This window comes from Labrus bergylta, chromosome 17 (genome assembly GCF_963930695.1).
Source record: "Labrus bergylta chromosome 17, fLabBer1.1, whole genome shotgun sequence".
In the NCBI taxonomy this organism is placed as follows: Eukaryota; Metazoa; Chordata; class Actinopteri; order Labriformes; family Labridae; genus Labrus; species Labrus bergylta.
In genome coordinates, this window is record NC_089211.1 from 13863506 (window position 1) to 13885337 (window position 21832).

The window sequence follows — 21832 nt, forward strand, 5'->3', positions numbered from 1 at the left end:
CAGTTACATACACCAGATGTCACTGTTGTCCTTAACAATCCGTCAGAGGCCTGCTAAACTACTCACTGAAAGAAGGATACAAGTTTGACATGTTTAACAAAATACTATAGCCTAGTACACTAACCATTACACTAAATGTACTGAACAATATCCTGATATGTGTCAGAACTCTTTTTCCATGGAACAAGTCGCATTAAAAAAACACTGCTTAGAGATGTTTTTTTTCTTACCAGGCAGATGTTTTAACCCTCAGGGAACAAGCTGTAAATATCTAATAATAATAAGGTCACATAACACACAGGATGTTTGCAGTATTTGTCTTTGTCTATGGTGGAGCTTTCCTCCTCCAGGACGTGTTCTTTCTGTGTGTAAATCTTAATGATGTTGTTTTCTCCTCAGCAGCGATGATTACTTACTGGGCAGAGTCTATGTCCATAAAAAGAAGCAGGAAATCTGTTCCTGCCCAAGGATTTTTTTGTTGCTCCCACTAACACACTCACACACACACAAGACAGACACACACACAGACACAGACTCAGACACAGTTGAAAGTCATGTTAAAATGGATTTACATTTTTTGGTTGTTAGTGTACAGTAGATTAGGAGTTTAGTGACTCAGAATTTTTTGCTGCCAGCCAGATTTCACAAAATAAACACACCAAGGATAGAATATCCACGGTCCGCCTCGGTTTCCTAAACTGTGACGTCAGTCTGGAGGGAAAAGGGGGGTCCATTGAGATCCCCTCACTATCGGCTGAGGATGTGAGAGGCTGTGTCTCCGTCTGCACCACCCCCTTAATTTCCCCACAATCAACAGGAAGACTGGAGGCCTGGGAGAGCAGCCGTACTCTGCAGGAGAGGAAGGACGGAGAGGTCCAGCTGTACACTTGGAACAAAGGAAAACCATCAAGGCAAAGGAATGAGCAAGACTCAGAAAGAAGTGAAGAAAATCCAGTCAGCTTACCTGCAGAACTTGGAGAAATTAAACCAGGGCATAAAGCCAGAGAAGAAAAGTTGGAAGCCGAAGGAAGGAGAGTTTGTTGTGCAGACAGCGATGGAAAAGCTGCGGCAGCCTCCCATAGCTGGAAAAGTCACCAAAAGCTCAGCTCATAGAATAAGTAGAGATCTGACCTGCTCCATATGCCTGGATCTCTTCAAGCAGCCCATGTCTCTGCCCTGTGACCACACCTTCTGCAAGGGCTGCATCGAGGGGTACTGGACAGGTCCCAGGGGCTCTGGCCAGGGGGGCACGGGCTCCTGCCCTCAGTGCAGGAAGGTGTACCCTGGACAGAGCTACAGGCCAAACCGCATTGTGGCAAACATTGTGGAGAGCTACTGTCAGGGTTTGGAGGAAAGCGGGGCCACAGCCTGCCTCCCAGATGTTGGGGTGCTGGAGAGGGTCCCTGCTCCGGTCCCCCGCTGCAGCAGACACAGAGAGGAGCTGAAACTTTACTGTGAGGAGGACCAGGAGCTGGTGTGTCTGGTGTGTGGACTCTCCCAGGAGCACAGGAATCACACCATGGTGTGTGTGCAGGAGGCTGAACAAAAGTACAGGGTGAGTAAAGCTTTAAGTAAACAACACGATGTCAAGACTTACTATTTATTTCTGTCTAAAAAAAAAATGAAACACAAGAATGCATTTCAGGAAGTATGCACTTTATAATACATAAATACATTTTTTTTGCTTTTGTGGACAATGAAATGCCTGCAGGTGATCGTTCAGTAAACTCGCCTTTGTTCTCTAAACATTGATGTAAAAGAAAATCATTTTTTTTGAGGTTGCAAGTGCCGCTTCTCTTGAATTTATAGTACTCATCATGAACCTGTCAATATAGTTAGTGTCTATTTGTTCCACTGTTTTAAATAAGCAGATAATTAAAAGGGACATGTCAGAATCATGTCCTTTTTTATTTATTTATTTTACTTGTAAGGAGTTTGAAATGTGAATCTTTCTGTCTTTTTAAAATTTGATCCGGGTCAGTTTGCACTGACACTGTTTCTGTCCTTTCAGGCCTCTCTGAACAGCTCCATGGATTCCCTAAAAGTTGAGCTCAACACAGCACTGCAGTATGACAGGGAAGCTGAGGAAGAAGTGAAAAAGTTGAAGGTGAGGGGGGAAATGCACAAACATACTGAGCCCCTGAAGTCCCAGAGAGAAACACTTGTGTTAAGTTATTATATAACTTGTGCAAACAAGATATTTTTTTTTTCACTTTTTGGGACTTCAGGGGCTCCATACAAACACCATTTAACGGCATGAATATACCTACAAAACGGTGCATTTATTTCTCTCACAAATTGAACCAAAGTGACAATCTGACTAATACAGCCTTTATAAAAGATATAAACATGTTTTTTTCAATAGGACACACTTAGTATGGTTTTAATGCTTCCATATTCCATATATGTAAACGCTGTTGTGACATCAGGAGCACACGGCTGACCTGAAGCAGCGCATTGAGGCCCAGTTCAGTGACCTGCACCAGTTCCTGTACCAGGAGGAGAAGCTGCTGCAGGTGAAGCTGAAGACGGAGGAGCGCAGGGAGCTGATCCGCCTGGACGAGCACAAGGCCCTGCTGTGTGTGGAGATCTCTCGTCTGCAGAGAGCTGTGCACGAGATTGAGGACAAGCTGAAGGAGCAGGACGCCTTCACTCTGCTACGGGTATACAAGCTTCATATACAGTGAAAACAGCACATCTGGAAGTTATTAAAGAGCATGATGAGTCAGCTCTGGCGATGGATAAACAAGAAATGCTGAGCTGTTAGAATCAAACTTGTTTCTTTCCAGAAGCATCTATTTCATATTAAGAAGGGAGTCCATTTTTTAAAATTGGGATGAAAGTTAGTTGAACATAATTCTGTTATGTTTTTGTGAAAAAAAAACAACAACTTCAATATCGACATTCAAGATTTAAGGGTGTGCCTTTTGGCTTTCCTGTTTTAGTTTATACAGCATTCCCGAAAGCCTTAAAAGCTTTGCATGAATTTGAAGAGTAACCTTTGAACTACTGGCAAAAATGTTTTCACTGTTTCTACTCTGAGAATAACAAAAGACTTTCGCAGTTAGTGCAGACCGGATGTAGGCCAGTGATCTCACCCGTTGATCTGGAGGATTAGGAGTTTAGTTGAGGCACAGAGCCAAGCTCAAGGCCACGGCTACGGGACTTTCCCCCAGCCACAGGGAGATCCCAAAGGGTGGGATCGTGTGAGCTCAGACATTGATGTAATGTGGAAAAAGCTCTATCGTCTTTTACACACAACAAAACTAATCACCTCGTCTCCTATTTTTATTCCTTTGCCTCATTTCAGAGCATTAAAGTCCTGCTCCAGAGGTGAGATGGGAAGGAGTTTCTCTGCAGTATTTGAGCATGGGTAGATTTAGTTTTTCTCTCTCTTCGTACTGTTCTGACTGTGGCTTTGTTGACAGGCCTTCGCTGAAGTTTGAGAAACCTGTGTTTACACCTCCTAGTCTGTGTGAGGGTCGATTTGCAGGACCCCTGCAGTACAGAGTGTGGAAATCAATGAAAGGAAGCCTTTATCCAGGTACTTCAGGCAACATGTTGGCCCCATCTACCTTTGAAAATTAAACTATAAAGACTGAATCACAGAAAACAAATCATTTCAATATTTGTGTGATCTTGTTTTTAGTTCCAGCAGCCATCACTTTTAACTCCAGCACAGCCAACCCCTGGCTCAGCCTCACCTCCTCCCTGACCTGTGTCCGCTACCAGACCTTCAACCACACCGTGCAGGACAACCCGTACAGGTTTAACGCCGCCCTGTCCCTGCTCGGAAGCCAGGGCTTCACCCATGGGCGCCACTACTGGGAGATCGAAGTTTACAGCAGCACAGTCTGGACTGTCGGAGTAGCTCGGGAGTCAGTGCCAAGAAAGGGGGTCATCAAAGCTCTCCCAGCAAATGGCTTCTGGACTCTCTCCCTTTCTTACGGGATACAGTACATGGCCGGAACTTCACCCCCCACCGTGCTGTCCCTGGAGGAGCCACTGGCCCGGATCGGGGTGTACCTGGACTACAAGAGGGGCCTGGTGTCCTTCTACAACGCAGAATGCATGGCACACCTGTACACCTTCAGGGAGACCTTCACTGAGACCCTGTACCCCTACTTCAACCTGGGTTTTCTGGATAAAGTGCATGAGAACGAGCCTCTCAAGGTTTTCTTGCCAAAGATTTAAAAAAAAATGTAACAGATAAAAAAGTTGACAAAGCTAAAAGTACTGTATAAAAACATGAACTTGTTAAGAATAAGAAATAACAAGGGATCTTTTTTTAAATATATAGTGTGCAACGTACATAAGTTATTGGAATTTTGGGCAGGAAAGGGTTTGTTTGTCTTGCAAACAATAAGGCCTGCTCACCAAATGCGCGATGTGCAGGTTATATCTTCTTCTTCCCTTACTTTGTCAGCAATGCAGAATGCATTAGCACAGAGCAGGATTGTGTTTTCACCCTGAGAAATGTACTGAAAAACTGCCCCACAGGACACCTGGAGGTCTGACACTCCACAGGGAACCTTTACTTTACATTTTCTACGTACTTTGTTCAGTGTGTAGGCTGGATCTACTGCCACACATTTCATTTCAGAGAAGCTGGGCTTCAATGAAGAGAAAGAAAGTGTGTGATTAACTGGTGTGCTATTATTATTATTATTATTATTATTATTATTATAACAGTTTAATATGTTACTTCTGCATGACTTTAACCTGTATATTTACTGCTTCACTGTGGAATTTGGTCTTGTAAAAAATATGCATCATGTTTAAGTTGACTATATGATGATATCTTATACTCCTGGTGGTTTTGACTAGTTCAGGACCTTGGGAAATGTTAAGCAACAAGAGTTAAGTGTCTTTTTGTGTGTGTATCATTTTGGATTTCTACTTTGACTTTTGGTGCTAAATGCCTTTGACTTTAACCACTGAGGTGATCCAATATGCAGCCGCCCGCCAGTATATCACATGCAGGATTATATGGGTAATATTTTAATAAAAGCATTTCTTGAAGTGTTTCTCCCCACACTCTGCTTATTCAAGCATCAAACGAAACAGGAACACCTTGTTCATACTGCTCTGAAGAACTGTTTTTTTTATTTTTATTATTGTTAATCTGTAATGCTGCCTTTAAATGAAACGCAATGGCCCATGTGTAAGTCACTGGAAAATCATGTTCACAAAGTGTGTAGCATTCAGGTGGTTAATTCCTATGTAAGACTGAAAAAAATAGCAAGTATAGACTGCAGTTCCTGAAATAGTCATTAGAGGAAGGCTCCAATAAATAGGTCAACCTCCAGTGTTGAAAAATGAAGCCAATGAGGAAGTGCAAAATCCTGCAGTTTGTCGAGGGTCCACTTGAGTCTGGCTCAAGAGCCCCAGAAATCACATACACACCACATTCAAAAAAGCCAGTTTTCACAGCAGAAATTAACATGTTTACAGCCTGGTACAAAAAACTATTTTGTTCTGATTAATTTTCCTAATTTTTTTTTTATAACGCATCCGTTTTGATTTTATGAAAGATACGTTTTACAGTTTCCATAGTTGAAACCGGCCTCAGCTCCACCTCTCAGCCTGTCGTTAGGCTGACTGAAGTTAGGCTGACTGAAGTTTGGCTGAGACAGCATTGACATGGCGGCTGCCGCCGATGAGTCACCGGAGCCCCCTGCAGTAAAAGATGGGTGACATCACCCATTAATATTTAAATTATATGGTCAATCCCCATTCGGCATAAAGCTTGTTTAATTCCATCATCTACACAGTTACACTGTGGTACTAAAACTTTTTTTGGGGTTTCTTTTTTGTCTCTTTAGCTCATATCTCAAGTGCCTCAAGTGTGTGAGTCAGGGTTTTTTATGTAACTCAATCATTTATATGACCTAAATTATGAATGTTTAGGGTCTTGGCTGTTTTAAGTGACAGGTGGATGCTGCCAGCTTTCTAATAGGTGTCTCTTTAAGTATTAAATAGCTTACTGTGTTATTTGTTCTAAAACAGGAGCAACAAGAAGCCTGTGCTCTGGATTCTTCTGTGAGTGGTTTAGACTCTAGTTTGATTCCATTCGTATGTTAGCACTAATTAGCAGATATTCTCCATCATAATGTACAAGTACTGTACTGCTGTATGGGAATGTTATGACACTACAAGAAAACCAGCTGTGAACTAGCTTTTACTTACAACCCCCCCTTTATTTGGATTGTGCATATTCATGAGAAGTGGTCAAACTTTGAATCTCAGACAGTTAAAAGTGACAGAGCTGATACTGATTAAAAAAACAAGGCAAACAATATCACAATATATACATTTTATACCTTTAAAACAGCTCTATAACATAACGTGCGACTGAAAGTACTGAAAATAATCACTGCAAACTACTCCTTACCTCCCATCCTACAAAGCTCTAAAGTGAAGCAGAGTGAAGATGCAGGGCTCCACTCTAACACAAGTGTATGTGAAGTATGTGGGTGGGTGTTTGTGGTGTCAATCCATGTATCCACTCTCGTCTGGATAACGGGTGTGTCCCTCTAAATGCTAGGGCTGAAGTCTTCATTTAGCTTTTCTGGGTAGCTTTGAACAAAGTCACTTGCTTGCGTGTAACGTGTCCTGGAACTTTGTGCTTGTGTAGCGTACATGAAAACCTTTCTTATTGATGCTGTCGTCTGAGTGAAACTTTAGAACGATGGCATCCCCTGCCGAGTAGACCTCCTCGGGGGCCTAAGAAAAATGAAAGAAAAAGACACAGAAAACAAGAAGGTTTTGAAAGGAAAATATGATTTAAATGTTGTTGTTTTTTTCACAAGAGTGATATTCTTAGCTTTACCCCAGATCCACAATATCGCCCCAGCCTCGGAGACTTGATGTCAGCGCCGTCATACAGCTCCACGTAATCGTAACCGCAGTCCGCCTCCTCCTCGATCTCAAACACTTGAAAGATGATTTCCACGCCGTACCCCTTCTCAGCAGAGACCACCCACAGGCAGTCCGAACCGCTGGGATAGTTGTTATCTCCAAACTGGGCGTGAGAGTACAGGTCTTTTGTCTTGACCTCGGCTTTCAGGCTTCCTCCGCATTCTGGGAATTCACAACCACAAAATTAGAGGGTCAAAAAGGAGGAACTCATAAAAGTGAGTGGAAAAATGCTCCTCACTAAACACAGCTTCAATAAAATGTCACTTTTTTGGTACTCTATTATGCATCTTAGCGTCCAGATTTCTTGGATCTTTACAGTCTTTACCGTGACTTTGCCCACCTGCTCCGTATGAGACTTCAAAACCTCTCTTCTGCACAGAGTTGTCTGAGAAAAAACGCAGGAACATTTTGTTTCCACTGGATACGACTGGAGAAGGTTTCTTGGTGCCACAGAAGCGTCCCAGACTTGGTGCACGTGTGTCTCGCCCGTCGTAGATTTCCAGGTGATCGTAAGCACACTCCAGATGAGCTTCCATGTCGATCTCGTTGAAAATCTGAAAGTTAAGTTAAATGCCTATGATGAACAACCTCAGAATATGTCGCCTTTCAGTTCTTTAAAGACACAATTCACCGAAAAAGGAGAAAAAAGAAAAAGAAACACATTTGTTAACATACAAGCTTGACACGATGACCTGGGGTTGTGGACAGGGACCAGGTGCAGGCCTTCTTGCTGGGGTATCTATCAGGCCAGTTAGGGCTACTTATTGTGCCAGACACAGTGTTTACAAAATGATCGCAGCCGGCTGAAAAATATAACAAAAGAACACTTCAGAGCCAAACAATGGCATCACATCATTTCCTGTTCTTTCACATAAATGCCCTGTTGCATTTTTTCCTTCAATATCGTCTATTAAAAGCGAAGGAAAATGAAAGCAAAACTAAATCTTTCCACACGCAAACACTTGGTTAACTGTTCAGAAATGGGAAATTCCCTGAGTCCATAAGTGGCTTTAAGCAGTTCCTTTGAAATCCCCCAACAGTGAGGTCGGTTGTGTGTATTCAACATGCATATGAAAGAATCCAATTTGACTGTTGCTGAGCAAAAGAGACCAGTGGGAGAGAGGAGGCTCTGAGATATGACCAAAATTAAACTCTCAAACCAAAATAAGTATAATCCACACTTAGAGGCAGGGTTGGTAATTTTCAAAAACTAGCATGATTTTTCCCTCAGTGCTGCGTCTACAACAACATCCCCCCCCAAAAAAAATTACCAACCCTGCCTTTAATGTCATTTTTGTGGACTGACCCTTTAGAAGAACCAGCTGAGTGGACAGCGGGAACACACTGTACTGTACCTTCCTTGCAGTCATGTTTGTTATCATGCAGCATGAAGCCGCTGCGGCACTGACAGCTGTAACTACCGAAGGTGTTCACACATTCATGCTGGCAGCCTCCGTTTTCTTTGGAGCACTCATCGATATCTGTCCAAATGTTAAAAAACAAGTATATAATAACATGGTCAAATGTCACAATAGGCTGCTGAAAGCAGCAGTCCAGATCTGCTGCAGATGGCAGGCACAAAGGTTTTAGAGCAACAACCATGGAGCCTCTCTGAGCTCAACATCTCTGGTGTATTCCTTGTGTTTGTGTGTCTACCTGCCCAGGGACTTCAGGGGGAATCTAGCTGAGCAGCTAATCAGCTGGTGCAATGTCTCCACTCATTATGACTGTAATGGTCAAATATATACACAATTTACATTTTCACATTTATCTACATTCATGTTATTTTATTCCAATGCTGTCACAGGTGAATAAGTACAAATTAAAAGCATGTGAGCTTGCATCTCCTAATTTTTTTTAAAAAGGAAGCGTGACGTGTCCATATATATTTTGGACAATTAACATTGCTCATAACTATACATAACATTTCATGAGCTGTCAGTGTCTTATTGTGAGGAATACATTTATTGAAGCTGGTGCAGCATTTAGTACTTCCCATGTATAAAATGACTTTTTTAAAATTGCATTTTTTCAATGAATTTGTGTTAAATATAGTTATATCATTGAAAGAATGAATGAAGTTTAAATAGGGCAGAATGTTTTTTTTAAACTTAAGCAATAACAATGACACATAACTCTTATCTTATGTAGGGTTGAACGTAAGCTTCACAAAGGAGCACACTACAGTGTTGTCATTCTTGTGTCAGAAGCCAACGACAGCTTTTTTTGTGTTGTTTTGAGTGGTGTGACACTTGTTTCTATTCTTATTGTGCCCGATCTGGACATTTGGAAATAACTCCTTTGTATGTCCTCCTTTTAAGATGTCCTAAATCCTTCCCCTCTTCATGACTCACCGGAAAAGAAGTGGGCCTTAAAGCCCCTCTTGGAGACAGTGTTGTCAGATCTGAACTCGATCCTCATGTTGTTGTTTTGGGAGGTGATGACCTCGGGTTTCTCTGCTCCACAGAACTTCCCATGAAGCTTTGAGTCTGAGCTCAGTCCACTGCGCACCTCCACATAATCATATTTACACACCTGATGGTAAACACAACTCAATTTTAATCCCTAAGACAAAGAAATGGTCTGTGAAATTGTCATGGATAGAGCAGCAACATTTATCAAGTATATTTCAACTTTAACTTACATCGTTTCCTTCAGTCTCGAAAACGTCAAACACCAGGGTGATTCGGTACTGAATGGGTGCCACCAGCTGCCACAAACAGTTCTTGTTTGGAGGGTATTCTTTGGGCCACCCGGGGGTGGTGAGGGAGCCGTTCAGCTTGGTGATGAACCCACCACAGGCAGCTGCTGATGGAGGAGAGCATTGAATTCAGTGGTAGAAGTGTGAGGAAAAAACACTTGCATAAAATAAAGTACAAAAAAAAACCCTTTAGTGTTGTTAGTCTTAGTGACCTAATTAAAAGATGAATGTCAAGAAATAAAGTGGCAGAAAAGTGCGATAGATGTAAAAAGAAAGTTTGGTACAGGTATAAATTAATAATGGCATCAGATTGTGCAGAATGAAAAAGCTTACTAAAATAGGGGATACACATCACTTCACTAAAGGGATATTAAGTTCCCATGTGTAGGTCTGGAAAAGTAATGCTCAAATTGTTTGCACAATGCCCCCTAAAATGAATATAAAGTACCCCAATTAATTACCTGGCTCTTGATAAAGGAAATATTCTCTTGACCTAACTTTGAGAATCACATCTCAAGTTGAATCACTTTTTTTGTTGAAAGAAAGAGAACGTAGTAATGCAGCTCTGCCCTCTTGTGGTAGAAGTGAAACTTACCAGTCACCTCAAAGAATATATACAGCATTCCTATTCAGTATCTAGACTCTGACATGTTTATTCCTTATGTGGAACATCATCAGCATTATGTGGGATGGAGTTTTATGGATGACATATTTACAGCAGCAGTAATAGCAAGGTCCAACTTTAAGGGGAGCTGGGGGGGGGGGGGGTCACTTATTTGGACATACTACTAGCGGTGGTTACATTGGCAGATCTATACCACTCTCAAGTTGGTAGGCTAAATATGAAGTTGGCAGCTTGTTAGGTCACCTACACCCAATGACCAGAAATGACCAGGGAGACAAAGGTTCTGATTTACTTTTAATGCAATTTTTAATGAACAAGTCAGGTTAGCCGGTTCCCTTTGTGTCTAGTGTTTAAGCTAAGCTTAGTTAAGCTAGGGGAAGCTAACCGGTTAAAGGATGTCGTCCTATTTTTAATAAAAGATAGGGAACAAGAAAGGCCAAACGTGTAATTGTTTGCCAGCTGATCTAGTTCGCTGACTCTGATTCAATTTAAAGTCGTTTGCCAGTCATTTTAAGGCTTCTGTATGTTAGCGTGCTGAGTCGTGTTCTACACTCACTCTCACAGCTGCGTCTGTCAGCTGCCAGCTCAAATCCAGGGTCACAGGCACATCTGTAGCTGCCCAGCGTGTTCAGACACCGCTGCTGGCAGTGACCATTGTCAGGTCTTGAGCACTCGTCCATCTCTGGCAGATGAAAATATGCATTTAGTCCCAAACCATAAATTCCTTTAATTTCTGCAAGTTTGTAGCCGAAATGACTTTTTGACCTTTGAAAAAGTTGGCTGCAAACCCAGCTTTGTTGACGGATCCATCGGAAACAAACTTCAGCCAGAGCCGGTTGGAGCTGCTCTTGAAGTCATCCGGTTTGTCATAGCCACAGAAATGGCCGAGCAGTGGGCTGCTTTCTGAACCTCCATCCCTAACCTCAACATAGTCATACGCACAGCTGTCATGTCTCTCAATCTGCAGTGGACGCAAAGGACAGTGAAGTTTACAAAAAAGACATTAAGGCAGATGATGGAACGTGATTCCTTTCCATTTCAAGATATTTAAATGCCCATAAACTAACACCATCAAACAAATCAAATACTGATGCTTCTTTCTTTTACATAGACAATAGATATAAAACTGATCTTACATCAAATGACTGAAAGGAGAGGCCGACATCAAAGCCCTCCTCTACAGTGATTTTCCACACACACACTTTGTTGGACTGGTAGTCATCGGGATAATTTGGGGACTGGATTTGGCCGCTGTCCCGCTTCACCTCTCCACCACAGACCGCTGCAGGGGAGGTGGGAAGTGAGATTTACATTTACCTGTCCATGTAACAGAGTGAAAACTAATTGGAAACCTGTTAAAGTTGCTGCAATGCCTGTTTATTATTCTAAAGAATTGCATTAGATCCCTGGTATGGTCAGTGTCATACCTTCATAGACTGCTGAAAAGCCTTTGCCCACCCAGCTGCTGCTGCTTCTGAATTCAATCCACAGCTGACTGTCAGTCGATGTGATCGAATCTGGAAGTGTGTCTCCACAAAAACGTCCTGTAGTATATAACACAGGTATAGTACAGGCCTCTGTAACATAAAGTTTCTGAACTAAAGATGCAAAGAGATAAGCTCTCTAATGAAGTTAAAGACCTTTTAAAGGAGCTTTTCTCCAGAACCCGTCTCGGACCTCCACGTGGTCGTACCAACAAAGGTGGCTCCTGAAGAGATCCAAAGAGGTGAAGTTTAACACAATCTAAGAAACAGAAAGAGGAGGAGGAGAGCAGGTTTGGAATAAAAATTTAACATCTATCTTAATTTATAATGTCTATGCAATAAAACATACTAAATCTGAAGCCAGAGATATTTGGAAAACTGAACCGGAAAAAATGTCCTGTCTAAAGACCAATGGTTCAGTTTTAATCAGTATTTGTTAAAAGACAGCAACCTGACCGTTTCAGGTTGTAATTTTGTGCTCAAGCATCGATAATGTTTATCTCATTACTGTAACAAATTTGTGTTTTACTTTCATTTATGTCTGTTTTGTCTGTTCCCTCCTGTTTTGTTGACTTTAATGTTTGTTTTTTAGTTGTATGTTGCGAAAGTGTCACATTTTAAAATGAGTTAAAAAGACATTTCCAAACTAAAGTGAGCATTTTGAATATTTTTTTAACATAAGAAACTACATTTTTTATTATAAGACTGATTAGCTCATTTGAAAATTAGTTAAAGGAGTCAACAATATATCACTACATTGTCATGACATGGAAATTGACTTTAGATTCAAGATTTTAAAAGCACATCTGTGAATAAGTTCTCTTGATATTGAGCCAAAATGTACGGAAGCCCTTAGTGGACATACATTTTATTCAGTTAGGCCCTGTGTCCACCTAGCGTTTTTTCTGGGCATAAAAGTGCTGACTGTGCTCTCTGGAGCAGTTGCATGAAGCATTTATGCAATGAAAATAATAGCGCTACACGTCTGTCCTGTCTCAATGACAACAGTCTGTTGACAATGGCCGCTGTACCACCTACACTGTTACTTTTTACTTTATGTTTTTTTATTTTAGAATGTTTATTTCCCGATCAGACACGGAGCAAGAGGACTTGGGTACAAGATATGATCTGTAGGCAGCAAAACTAAAGGGAATATCATACATTTGGAAAAGAGCACCAGTGACAAAGACAGCACCTTTCTGAAAAGTTGAAAGATTTTCAAGTTGAGCGCTCGGAGCAGCCACACAAAAAGAGGGGGAGCGCTTGGAAAAACAAAGCTTGGCGCTTTTTCTCCAGGCGGTTGCTTTCTGCTGTAAACGCTCACTCCTAATTGAAAATAATTTTAAAAAGACCATGGCGCTCAGAAAAAAATGCGAGGTCCACAAAGGGTCTAACTCTTTCTGTTATGACAAGATATCTATGGATGTTTTCTTGAGATCTCAACTTATTTTCCTTGTTATGTGTAAGAAAACCAGTTTTCTGATTATAACGTACATCCACAAATCTTTATCACCCAAACTGTAATTTTTTTCCCTGTGTCTTAACTCACCTTCTCTCCAGGAGTGACAGAGATCCTCCACACACAGTGAGCGTACTCTGTATATCCATTCGGAAATCCAGGAGACGAGAAGTTTCCAGAGCTCTCCTGCAGGCTGTCCCCACACTCTTTAACAATAAGACACAATCACACATACACATGGTTACACTACAGGCCTGAAACATACTAATAACTTCTAGGAATAGCGCATATTTAAGTTTCTGTGTCATTTCTATAATTTCCTTATAATAGAAGTTTGAAATCCATATGTGATATCATTTTCGGACATGATTATTTGGTGATTTCATTTTCTACACCGATGATGTGTCTTACTTGAACACTTGTAGAGTTTGCGAGCCTGTGCGATGTCCCCATTGCTGAGCCTGGTCCTCTGTCCAATAGGCGGCCTGACTCCATTGATGTCATAACGGGGAAGGATTGTGTCTAAGAAAATTCCTCTATTTAAAACAATTGACAAACATGAGTCAAAAATCAGTTACAGTGCCAGATCCAGGAACACCTTTGAGCGCACACCGATGATCCATGTTAAGGACAGGGTTGCTTTTAGATCTGACCCTTGTTCCACACATTGATACTTTATTGGTTCTGATAATCTCTGCCTGGGTATTGAACTCCCTTTTGCACAGTTCCCATGGTGATGCACCCATGAATGAGAGGCATGTGCAAACAGACTGCTCTGAATGGGGCCTTTCGCCGCTGCCAGGCGGCTCAGTGGAGCCCGCTCCTGAATGCCAGAGAAAAAGGCCACTCCAGCCCAAATTGTTCAACAAAGCCCGGGCTGCCAGGCCTTTATTTAGCTTGGCCTGCCTCCATGACCCAGACCAGCAACGTGGTGATGGAGGTAAAAAACAAAAAGCAGAAAGAAAAAGCAATGGGGCAACAACATGCACGAGACAGAAATGAAAAGGAGACTAGAGTGAAACCATTTCTGTAACAATAAAGGATCAAATCCCACAAGGCTGGAGAGTGTTTAGCAGAGCTGAATAAAAGGATGAACAGCAAGCTCAGGTGATGACACAGAATGAAACTGGTCCGTAGATAGACATTTTTTTAATATGGCGGTTTAATAGTGTAGTCAGCACTTTAAACAGAGGAATATGTGGTTAAACTTAAAATGTCAGAAAAGTAAAATGAGATAAACCACTGATTTAGCATTCAGAAAAGAGGTACTGTACAGTAATAGCCTGGTCAGAAATGTTGGCATTTTAGGCTGTTGGCTCAAAAACACGCGTCCAGTGGGCAGATTGAATCACTCGTACTCAACAATGAGGCTCTTGAGCAACACATTTAACTAATGATGACCCCAATGGAGCAGTTGAATGGCCTGCTAATGTAAACAAGAGCTGGACTGAAAACTTGTGTGAGCATGGCTAAAGAAAATTTCAAAACTAAAAGTGATGAAATCCTTTCATAAATTGAACTTCAGGAAAGAAACTATGAGACATAAAAAGGCAGCAGATGCCAACCTGGAAAAAGTATTCCTTGCATAATGCATGATGCTGCCAAAGTCGTACACCTCCCCGAGTGAGTCAACCTCATCTGGCTCCATCTTCAGAAAGTTATACTCCTGCCCTAGTCACACACACACACACACACACACACACACACACACACACACACACACACACACACACACACACACACACACACACACACACACACACACACACACACACACACACACACACACACACACACACACACACACAATCAATTGACTAAATGCAGTGGGAAACATCTGGAATATGTGTGTTTACACATATTATTCACATCAACACACAAACTGCGGTGAACTGTACCTGGTTGGATGTTGTCTCTGATGATGCTCACATGCTGGTCGCGGTCTGGGCGTGTGTGTTCATGCCAGAAACCGATCACATGTCCCAGTTCATGCACCACAATGCCAAACTTATCACAGTTTTTTCCTATAGAGATGGCCTGAGGGCCGTTGCCTCTTCTGCCCACGTAGGAGCAACACCTGCAGGGGGTGACACAGTTCCCACAAAACCACATCCTGCAGCACTTTCTTTGTAGAGCAAAGCGATTGCCATGTTGGAAATGCTGTCTCATCCTAATTGTTGATTAATCTAGAAACAGGAGGTAGAGCTGAGGTGGGCCTTAAATGTCCTTGCAAACAGCTATTACATGTCCACATGTCAGTCAAATCAGCCACAACCTTAACTATCCAAGACTCTTGGCTTTAGTGTAATTAGAATATTTGTGTTAAAAAAAACAGCAACCCGCCCTTCAGTTTTCTACGAATAGAAAAAGAGCTATAGATGCCAAAATTGTTTATGTACCTGGCTGTAAACATATTAACTTCTACTGTGAAAATTGGCTTTTTAAAAAGGGAAAGAATGCGGACCCCTTGGTTACTGGAATCAGTCTCCAGTGGACACTCAAGGAACTTTTTTGCACTTTATCACTAGTCTAATTTTTCAACATCTGAGTTTGCTGCTTGGTTTGGCCTCTTAAGGAAGAAATCAAATGGGCATGGGATAGTTTAGTTTATTGGTTTAGCTTTTGTAAGCTGTGGTGTAATTTACATGAACATTTGATTATTAATAATGATTCATGAGAGGCTAACTCACCCACAAGGCCTATACGTGAACACAATGTAGCTTTCTTCAGTCGTCCTCTCAGTGAATGTTACACAGGTGTGTTTCTCCCAGTGACGCATGGCCTGACGGAAAATGGCCCGCTGACTGCCTAAAAGAAATTAAAGGTTGACCTGATTTCAACCAGTCAAACCTCACATGGCAACAGCTAAATTCGACTATATATAGCACACAGAGTTTTTTTTAAATTTTCATCCAAAACTCACCACTGAAATTCCCACTGATGACATACGGGATGATGCCATCCGGCCACACTCGCTCAGGTCTGGAGGTGGCGGCTCTGCGCAGACGATGAAGAGTCCGTCTGTCTGCAGCTCTCTGAGGGCTGACACTCTCAGTGGATGTGGAGCTGTTACCTGTAACAAGTACACAAGCGGTGTATACATTTGCTTACCCTTTGTTAAAAGTCACTAAACAGTCAGAAAGAATGATTGATTGGTAAGTAAATGTATTTATGATTTGGTACCTGAGTCTGTGTGATTGGTCTGGCCAACACGTTTGTTGGTGTCTTTGAACATTCGGAGGTCATCTTCATCGAGGGCAATGTCTCCCCAAAAGGCAGCTATGGCAAACAAATGAGCATACAGATTAAAAATACATACATAACAAATAGATCATGTTTAAAATAGCAAAAACAAACCTCAGATGAACTAAAACAAGTGAAGATGCTGGTATAGGTTTGCCACGCCTTTGTAGGCTACTGTACAGACTGAGAGACATTAATTAAGCGTCCACAAGTGCAACAACGTTAGGTATTTTAAGGAAACTTTAAAAAAAATACTTTGTATGTCAATCTTGTCTTCAGAGATGGAAGGCAATACCATTTACATACTGTAAGTGTTAATGAAGCCACAGCTAGCAGGCATTTAGCTAAGCTAAAAGACTGGACTGCAGCTAAATGTTATCATGTGTTATTTACACAAAACCTAAACTGTAAAAACGTACTGGGTATAACTTAGATTGTCATTTGCAACACTAAACAAATTAGACATAAAAATGGATTATGCTTTGGACAGTGCCAAGTTGACTGCTTCTGTTTCTTTTTATTCTGCCAAGCGGTATGTCTGCTCTCTGAGTGGAATCAAATGGTAAATGGACTTGGGCTTGTATAGTGCTTTTCTAGTCTTCTGATGACTCAACATGTTTTAACACCGCACGTCACACCTACACATTCACACCATGATGACAGCGGCTGCTGTGTAAACTGCCAATCAGAAGTAACTAATCCCATTCATGCCGGAGCAGCGGGAGCAACTTGGGTTTGAGTGTCTCGCCAAAGGACACATCGGACATGAGACTGCAGGAGCTGGGACTGAACCCCTCGACCTGCTGGTTGAGAGACGACCGACTCTACTAACTGACCCCCAGCCCTCTAGTTCAATCAATTCCATGCAATTGTATTTACGATGCAGAATGTACAAAAGAGTAGATATAGTAGGAAATACTAAATTAATATTGTTTAACAAGGGAAAACTTTGATGGAAATCCTGACACCCAAACTACCACAGTACTTCTAAAGTATAACATAGCACACTCCACATCCAACTTTATTCAGGAAAATACTTGGAGCAAAGGGTTACACTTCTCTTAACAAAAGACCAGTTCTATCTTTGTTTTTAACTTTATTTCTAAATTTCCCATGTTTTTTTCTGCCGACAGGAACCAACAAACCGCATGCTATGCTTTTTTTGTGGTGCATGTCTCAGTCCTGAAAGAGGCCTGAGCAGGACTCCACATGTGTCTGTTTGAATAGCAAACACTTCTCTCAAATACAGGACTGTCCAACTGCTGAGTCATTTTAACAAATAAAGATGTGACCTGAATTCTTTACAGTATGGTGATCTCACTGTGCTGGACTTTGCAATGTTTCTGGATAGCTACTGAAATGATGACCCATGGCACAGTCAGCATTTTGTACTGAATCATTGTTAGAGAGTCACCTATAGATGTCTGATATGGAGCTTTTTTTTTTAATAGACTTCAGTGTTTCTGACTCTAGTTTTTATGATGTGCTTTTAAGGTTTCTCTTTACATTCACATTATCATTATTCCTGTCTGTCTGTATGTGTTGCCACTGACAAGAGATGCTAAACTGTTTTTCGTTGTTTTTATAGCAATGATAATAAAGATCTATTCTATTCTAGTTGGAACTCTTTTGTTGTTCACTAAATGAACAAAATGTAAAAATTTCCCAATCACTTGACCTAACATCTGGAGTTGTATTATCCACTGAGCAGAATTTATCTTTTTTTTTTTTTACATCTGGTCTAGCTTTATCTTACAACAGTAGCATGAGATGAAGGTTTAAGATCCATTTTGACCTTTGTCACACAAACTAACTGAATAAAAAAAAAAACACAGAAAGTATAGTTGCTACAAGCAAACACTGCATGCAGGTCATGCTCAAATTCAGACCTTACCAGTTTCTCAAAAGTTTTCATCACAACAGATTCAATACTTTTGGGCAGCAGATTTTGGGACTAGGAATAACCCAAGCATCCTTCTAGACTTTTGTGACATGCTGAGACTTTTAGGACTTTATTATTATTATTATTATAAAATATTCAGCTGAGTTCTTTTGCACAATATTTGAGTAATAAACTACAGATGTTTTCAGGTCCATGAATCCCCTCTGTTCCAAGAGGAAAACAAAACAAATAAGAGTCACTGACTAAACTTTAAATCCATGCTTTAAAACCTCCCTTCTGAAACTTAGGTGACATCACACACATTTGGTCAATTTGCCTCTCCACTGTGGGATTAACATTTGTTTCCATCATTAAGACATTACTTCCTATTCAAATCAGGATCTCATGTTGTACTGGTCAGGCAGAACGGCTCTCTGGAGTTTTTCCCATTTAATACCTCATTTAGCCATGTGATGTAACAGCCTTTGAAAGTCAAAATGAAAAGGCAAAGCGGGCCTGTGCCGGCCTTTGAAGTGAATTCACTCATGCAAAGGGTGACTGTAAATGACTGTCACCCCTGCAGCTTTTACCCCATGCCCTGCAGCCAGAGGGATTTCACCGGCGTCCAACCGAGGACTGAGCTGGCATAGCCTCAATGACCTCTGGTCTCCAGGCAACTGCTCGGAGAAGACGAGTGGTGTGTTTTGGAAGTCACAAGTGAAAAGGGACCCCAACCAGCTGAGGGCCTCCAGTAACAAAAGTAGCTGTTTGACATGTTATACGATATGACGCAAAATAAATAAAAACAATATTAAATATGCTTTATATTTCTACTTTATTACATTTTTGAGTAAAATTCTGTTCTTTTTTAAACTTTTTTTTTATTTGACACCTTTGTACTGTAGATAAAGATTCAAGATTCAAAACTTTATCAGACTGGGTCACTTTATACATTTTAGGGTTTTGTAACATTTTTGCTTGAAGTGTTCGTATGAGGTAATACTTGTGAAGGAGTTTTGTGTGATTAAGTGGAATAGCGTCTTTGACAAGTACAGTAAAAGAAGATGAAACTTCCTCCTTGTTTTTTTTTTTTTTTTAATAACGCATAAAGCATGTTAAAATGACATTTTCATACGAATTGATGCGTTTGCAGCAGAAACACTAAAATAACTGTCAATGAATTGTTAAACATGAAACACAAGATGACAATTTGTAGGGTAACCTTGCATTTTCTTTGCATTTATGTTTTAACTTTATTCCTCATCTTCATCATTAAAAGTCATTTACACAACTTTAAAAGTTTAAGCCTCACAGTGACTTGGGCCTATGGGCTGGTATTTTCAAAAACAGATACAGGCTAGCCTATCAACAGGAAATGCAAAAGACCAATAAAATCGTGTATGAGGTAAAAAGCACTGACCAGCTTTACATGGATCCTTGTAGTCGATTACATCACCAAGGAAGGAAATATTAGTGTCCACAATCTCCCATTCAGCCGCCAGAGAAACGCGCAGACTGACGCACAGCAGGTACGCAAATATAACGTCCATAACTTCTGAACAAATATTTAACAGAGGTAAAGCTAGTGACCGATTATATTTGTAGGCAGAGAAAAAGAGCGCAAAAAGGTTCCTCGAATAGATGAGGTGTGATTTTATAAATCACAACGCTGTTTTTCTCACGTCTCCATTCTGCAGCAGTGATTCGCTGACATACAGGAGCGAGAGCAGAGCGCACACAGTGACAGCAGAGCACACATGCATGAATCTGCAGCCAGAGAGGTACTTCACCTGCAGTACCAGGGGTTACACACGTTTACATAATGCGTGTTTTCATCCATTCCGTCAATCTCAATTTATCACCAGGGCATTTTGACGCACGAAAGCTTCGTTTTTTGTTTTTTTTGCATGGTTCTTTAAAAATCATGTTCACTGTAAGATTTCCAACAAAAAAAAAGCAAAAAAAAAAAGAAAAGAAAAAGAAAAGAAAAAGAAAACGAACAGCTAGATTTGCTGACTCTTTATTCAACAACTTATCAGTTTTTTTTTGGCTTTTGAACTATTAGATCATATGCAGTTTCACCCCAAACACATATCTCATAATGTGAAGAAGTAGAGCAACTATTAGAAGAAATGTTCCACTTACCTGAAGAGTGAATTGAGTTTAGTGTCATCCTCAGCTGCCCTCAAGCTCATCCATGCATATAGGATCCGTTTAAACCTAATCTGAAACTGCTCCATTTTATATTGCCTACTTACATTTAGTAAAGTGTTCCTTTTTAAAGTATCATAAAAGCTAAATCCCATTACTGCTGTTTACTGCTACACAGTTGCCTTGCAGTGATGGCAAGAGAAGATTCAGTCTGCTCTATGAGTTTCTTTTTTTTTTATGTTGGCCCTACTGGTAAGGACAACTGCCATGATTTTTTTTTTCTTTTTCGGGTGAAATGCCAAGCTACTGTCACTCAAGCTTTAGTTGGTTTAGCATATCAAAGGAGCTGTCTGTATTGCAGCAGCCGTTATTAGCCTATACTTACAGCTTGTCAAAAATGTTAGTAAGTAGACTTATTATTCTGATGAAACCTCCAGGTCAAAGCATGAATACATTGTTTCCCCTGTATTTCAAAGTAGTAACAAAACCTTAACATCTAAACCTTGTAATTTTTTCTAACATAAGGAGAGCTTGTTTGAAACAATTGTTTTGTACTGAGTGAATCCATAGCCTACTTATGGCACGACTCTGTATATGAGTAAAGAACGTAAGAATGTAACGTGATGTTGGAAGTATTCATGGTATATGTTTGAGTCCATGTTTTTGGCGGGCTCTTGCAGTAAAACTGATGAGAAGAGATCATGATCATGTGACAAACATTAAGCATTGAATAATTTCTATCAGTAGGTATCTGCATGCGAGTACTGCTAACAGACTGCTCTTTCACATCTTGTCTTAACGCAAGCTCAATTTTCTCCTCTCACATTGTAAGTCTGACAGTGAACAGCAACATGGGAAATGGGAGTCTTGACTGGAAGTCCTGTATGGCTAACCGCTAGCTACAACTGAGGCCCCCAAAAGTTGACCTTTCTTCCCAGACAAGTAGGCTATATCTGGGAAGAAATGTAGTATAGGCTACTACAAAACCAACGTGTTCCAAGTTTGGCTGTGGGTAAGATAACAAAATGGACACAACTCTCGGCCCTGACATTGAATTATGAAACCACCACTAGCAGATAGTAAGCTTAGAAAAAAATTGAGCTAGCATTGTTCTGTCTGAAGGTATCCAAGCCTACAATAATATGTAACGCTTTACTGTATTGGTACAATATGAAGAACAACCAAGTTTTAGCCTCTAAATACAGCCAGCCAGTTGTTTTCCGTGTTAATGCTATGCTAAGCTATCTGTCTCTTGGCTATGGCCTCTTATTTAAAGGACACATACGAGTGAATGATTTATTTCATTTAACTTTTGGCATCAGTTGAATACATTTACAAGTAGCACATCATACATATGTTCTTGTGA

The 21832-nt window shown here is 40.8% G+C and overlaps 2 protein-coding genes across 5 annotated transcripts; one reads left to right on the top strand and one right to left on the bottom strand.

Annotated features, from left to right (window-relative positions):
* The first annotated feature begins 520 nt into the window (after positions 1-520).
* On the top strand, positions 521-5022 carry trim69 (tripartite motif containing 69). Its single transcript, XM_020629857.3, has 6 exons — positions 521-1555; positions 2012-2107; positions 2430-2663; positions 3311-3333; positions 3429-3544; positions 3650-5022. The coding sequence occupies exons 1-6, from the start codon at positions 920-922 to the stop codon at positions 4192-4194; spliced, it is 1650 nt and encodes a 549-aa protein (XP_020485513.2). The 5' UTR covers positions 521-919; the 3' UTR covers positions 4195-5022.
* A 1279-nt stretch (positions 5023-6301) lies between these two features.
* LOC109981178 (bone morphogenetic protein 1-like) lies at positions 6302-20644 on the bottom strand. Of its 4 annotated transcripts, none has more exons than XM_065965755.1 (20): positions 20461-20644; positions 16374-16469; positions 16114-16263; positions 15881-15998; positions 15089-15267; positions 14756-14861; positions 13602-13726; positions 13281-13396; positions 11888-11990; positions 11675-11791; positions 11384-11529; positions 11013-11208; positions 10804-10929; positions 9566-9729; positions 9276-9456; positions 8277-8402; positions 7597-7724; positions 7262-7475; positions 6833-7083; positions 6302-6726 (listed from the first exon to the last, which is right to left on the bottom strand). In XM_065965755.1, exons 1-20 carry the CDS (start codon positions 20486-20488, stop codon positions 6592-6594), a joined length of 2805 nt encoding a protein of 934 aa, XP_065821827.1. In that variant the 5' UTR covers positions 20489-20644; the 3' UTR covers positions 6302-6591. The 4 variants fall into 4 exon arrangements, with proteins under 4 accessions (XP_065821827.1, XP_065821826.1, XP_020485505.1 ...); XM_065965754.1 differs by lacking the exon at positions 20461-20644 and adding an exon at positions 19736-20068 and having other exon boundaries at positions 9566-9726; XM_020629849.3 differs by lacking the exon at positions 20461-20644 and adding an exon at positions 19736-20067.
* Between the last annotated feature and the right edge of the window lie 1188 nt (positions 20645-21832).

What these genes read in the sequence shown, in the direction of transcription:
- trim69 (XM_020629857.3), top strand. Translation starts at nt 920, where the DNA reads ATGAGCAAGACTCAGAAAGAAGTGAAGAAAATCCAGTCAGCTTACCTG. An exon ending in AAGAAGTGAAAAAGTTGAAG is followed by an intron (nt 2,108 to 2,429) that starts GTGAGGGGGGAA and finishes TTGTGACATCAG; the next exon opens with GAGCACACGGCTGACCTGAA. An exon ending in ATTAAAGTCCTGCTCCAGAG is followed by an intron (nt 3,334 to 3,428) that starts GTGAGATGGGAA and finishes CTTTGTTGACAG; the next exon opens with GCCTTCGCTGAAGTTTGAGA.
- LOC109981178 (XM_020629849.3), bottom strand. Translation starts at nt 19,865, where the DNA reads ATGGACGTTATATTTGCGTACCTGCTGTGCGTCAGTCTGCGCGTTTCT. An exon ending in CATCAGTGGGAATTTCAGTG is followed by an intron (nt 15,999 to 16,113) that starts GTGAGTTTTGGA and finishes AATTTCTTTTAG; the next exon opens with GCAGTCAGCGGGCCATTTTC. An exon ending in GGCGATATTGTGGATCTGGG is followed by an intron (nt 6,727 to 6,832) that starts GTAAAGCTAAGA and finishes CATTTTTCTTAG; the next exon opens with GCCCCCGAGGAGGTCTACTC.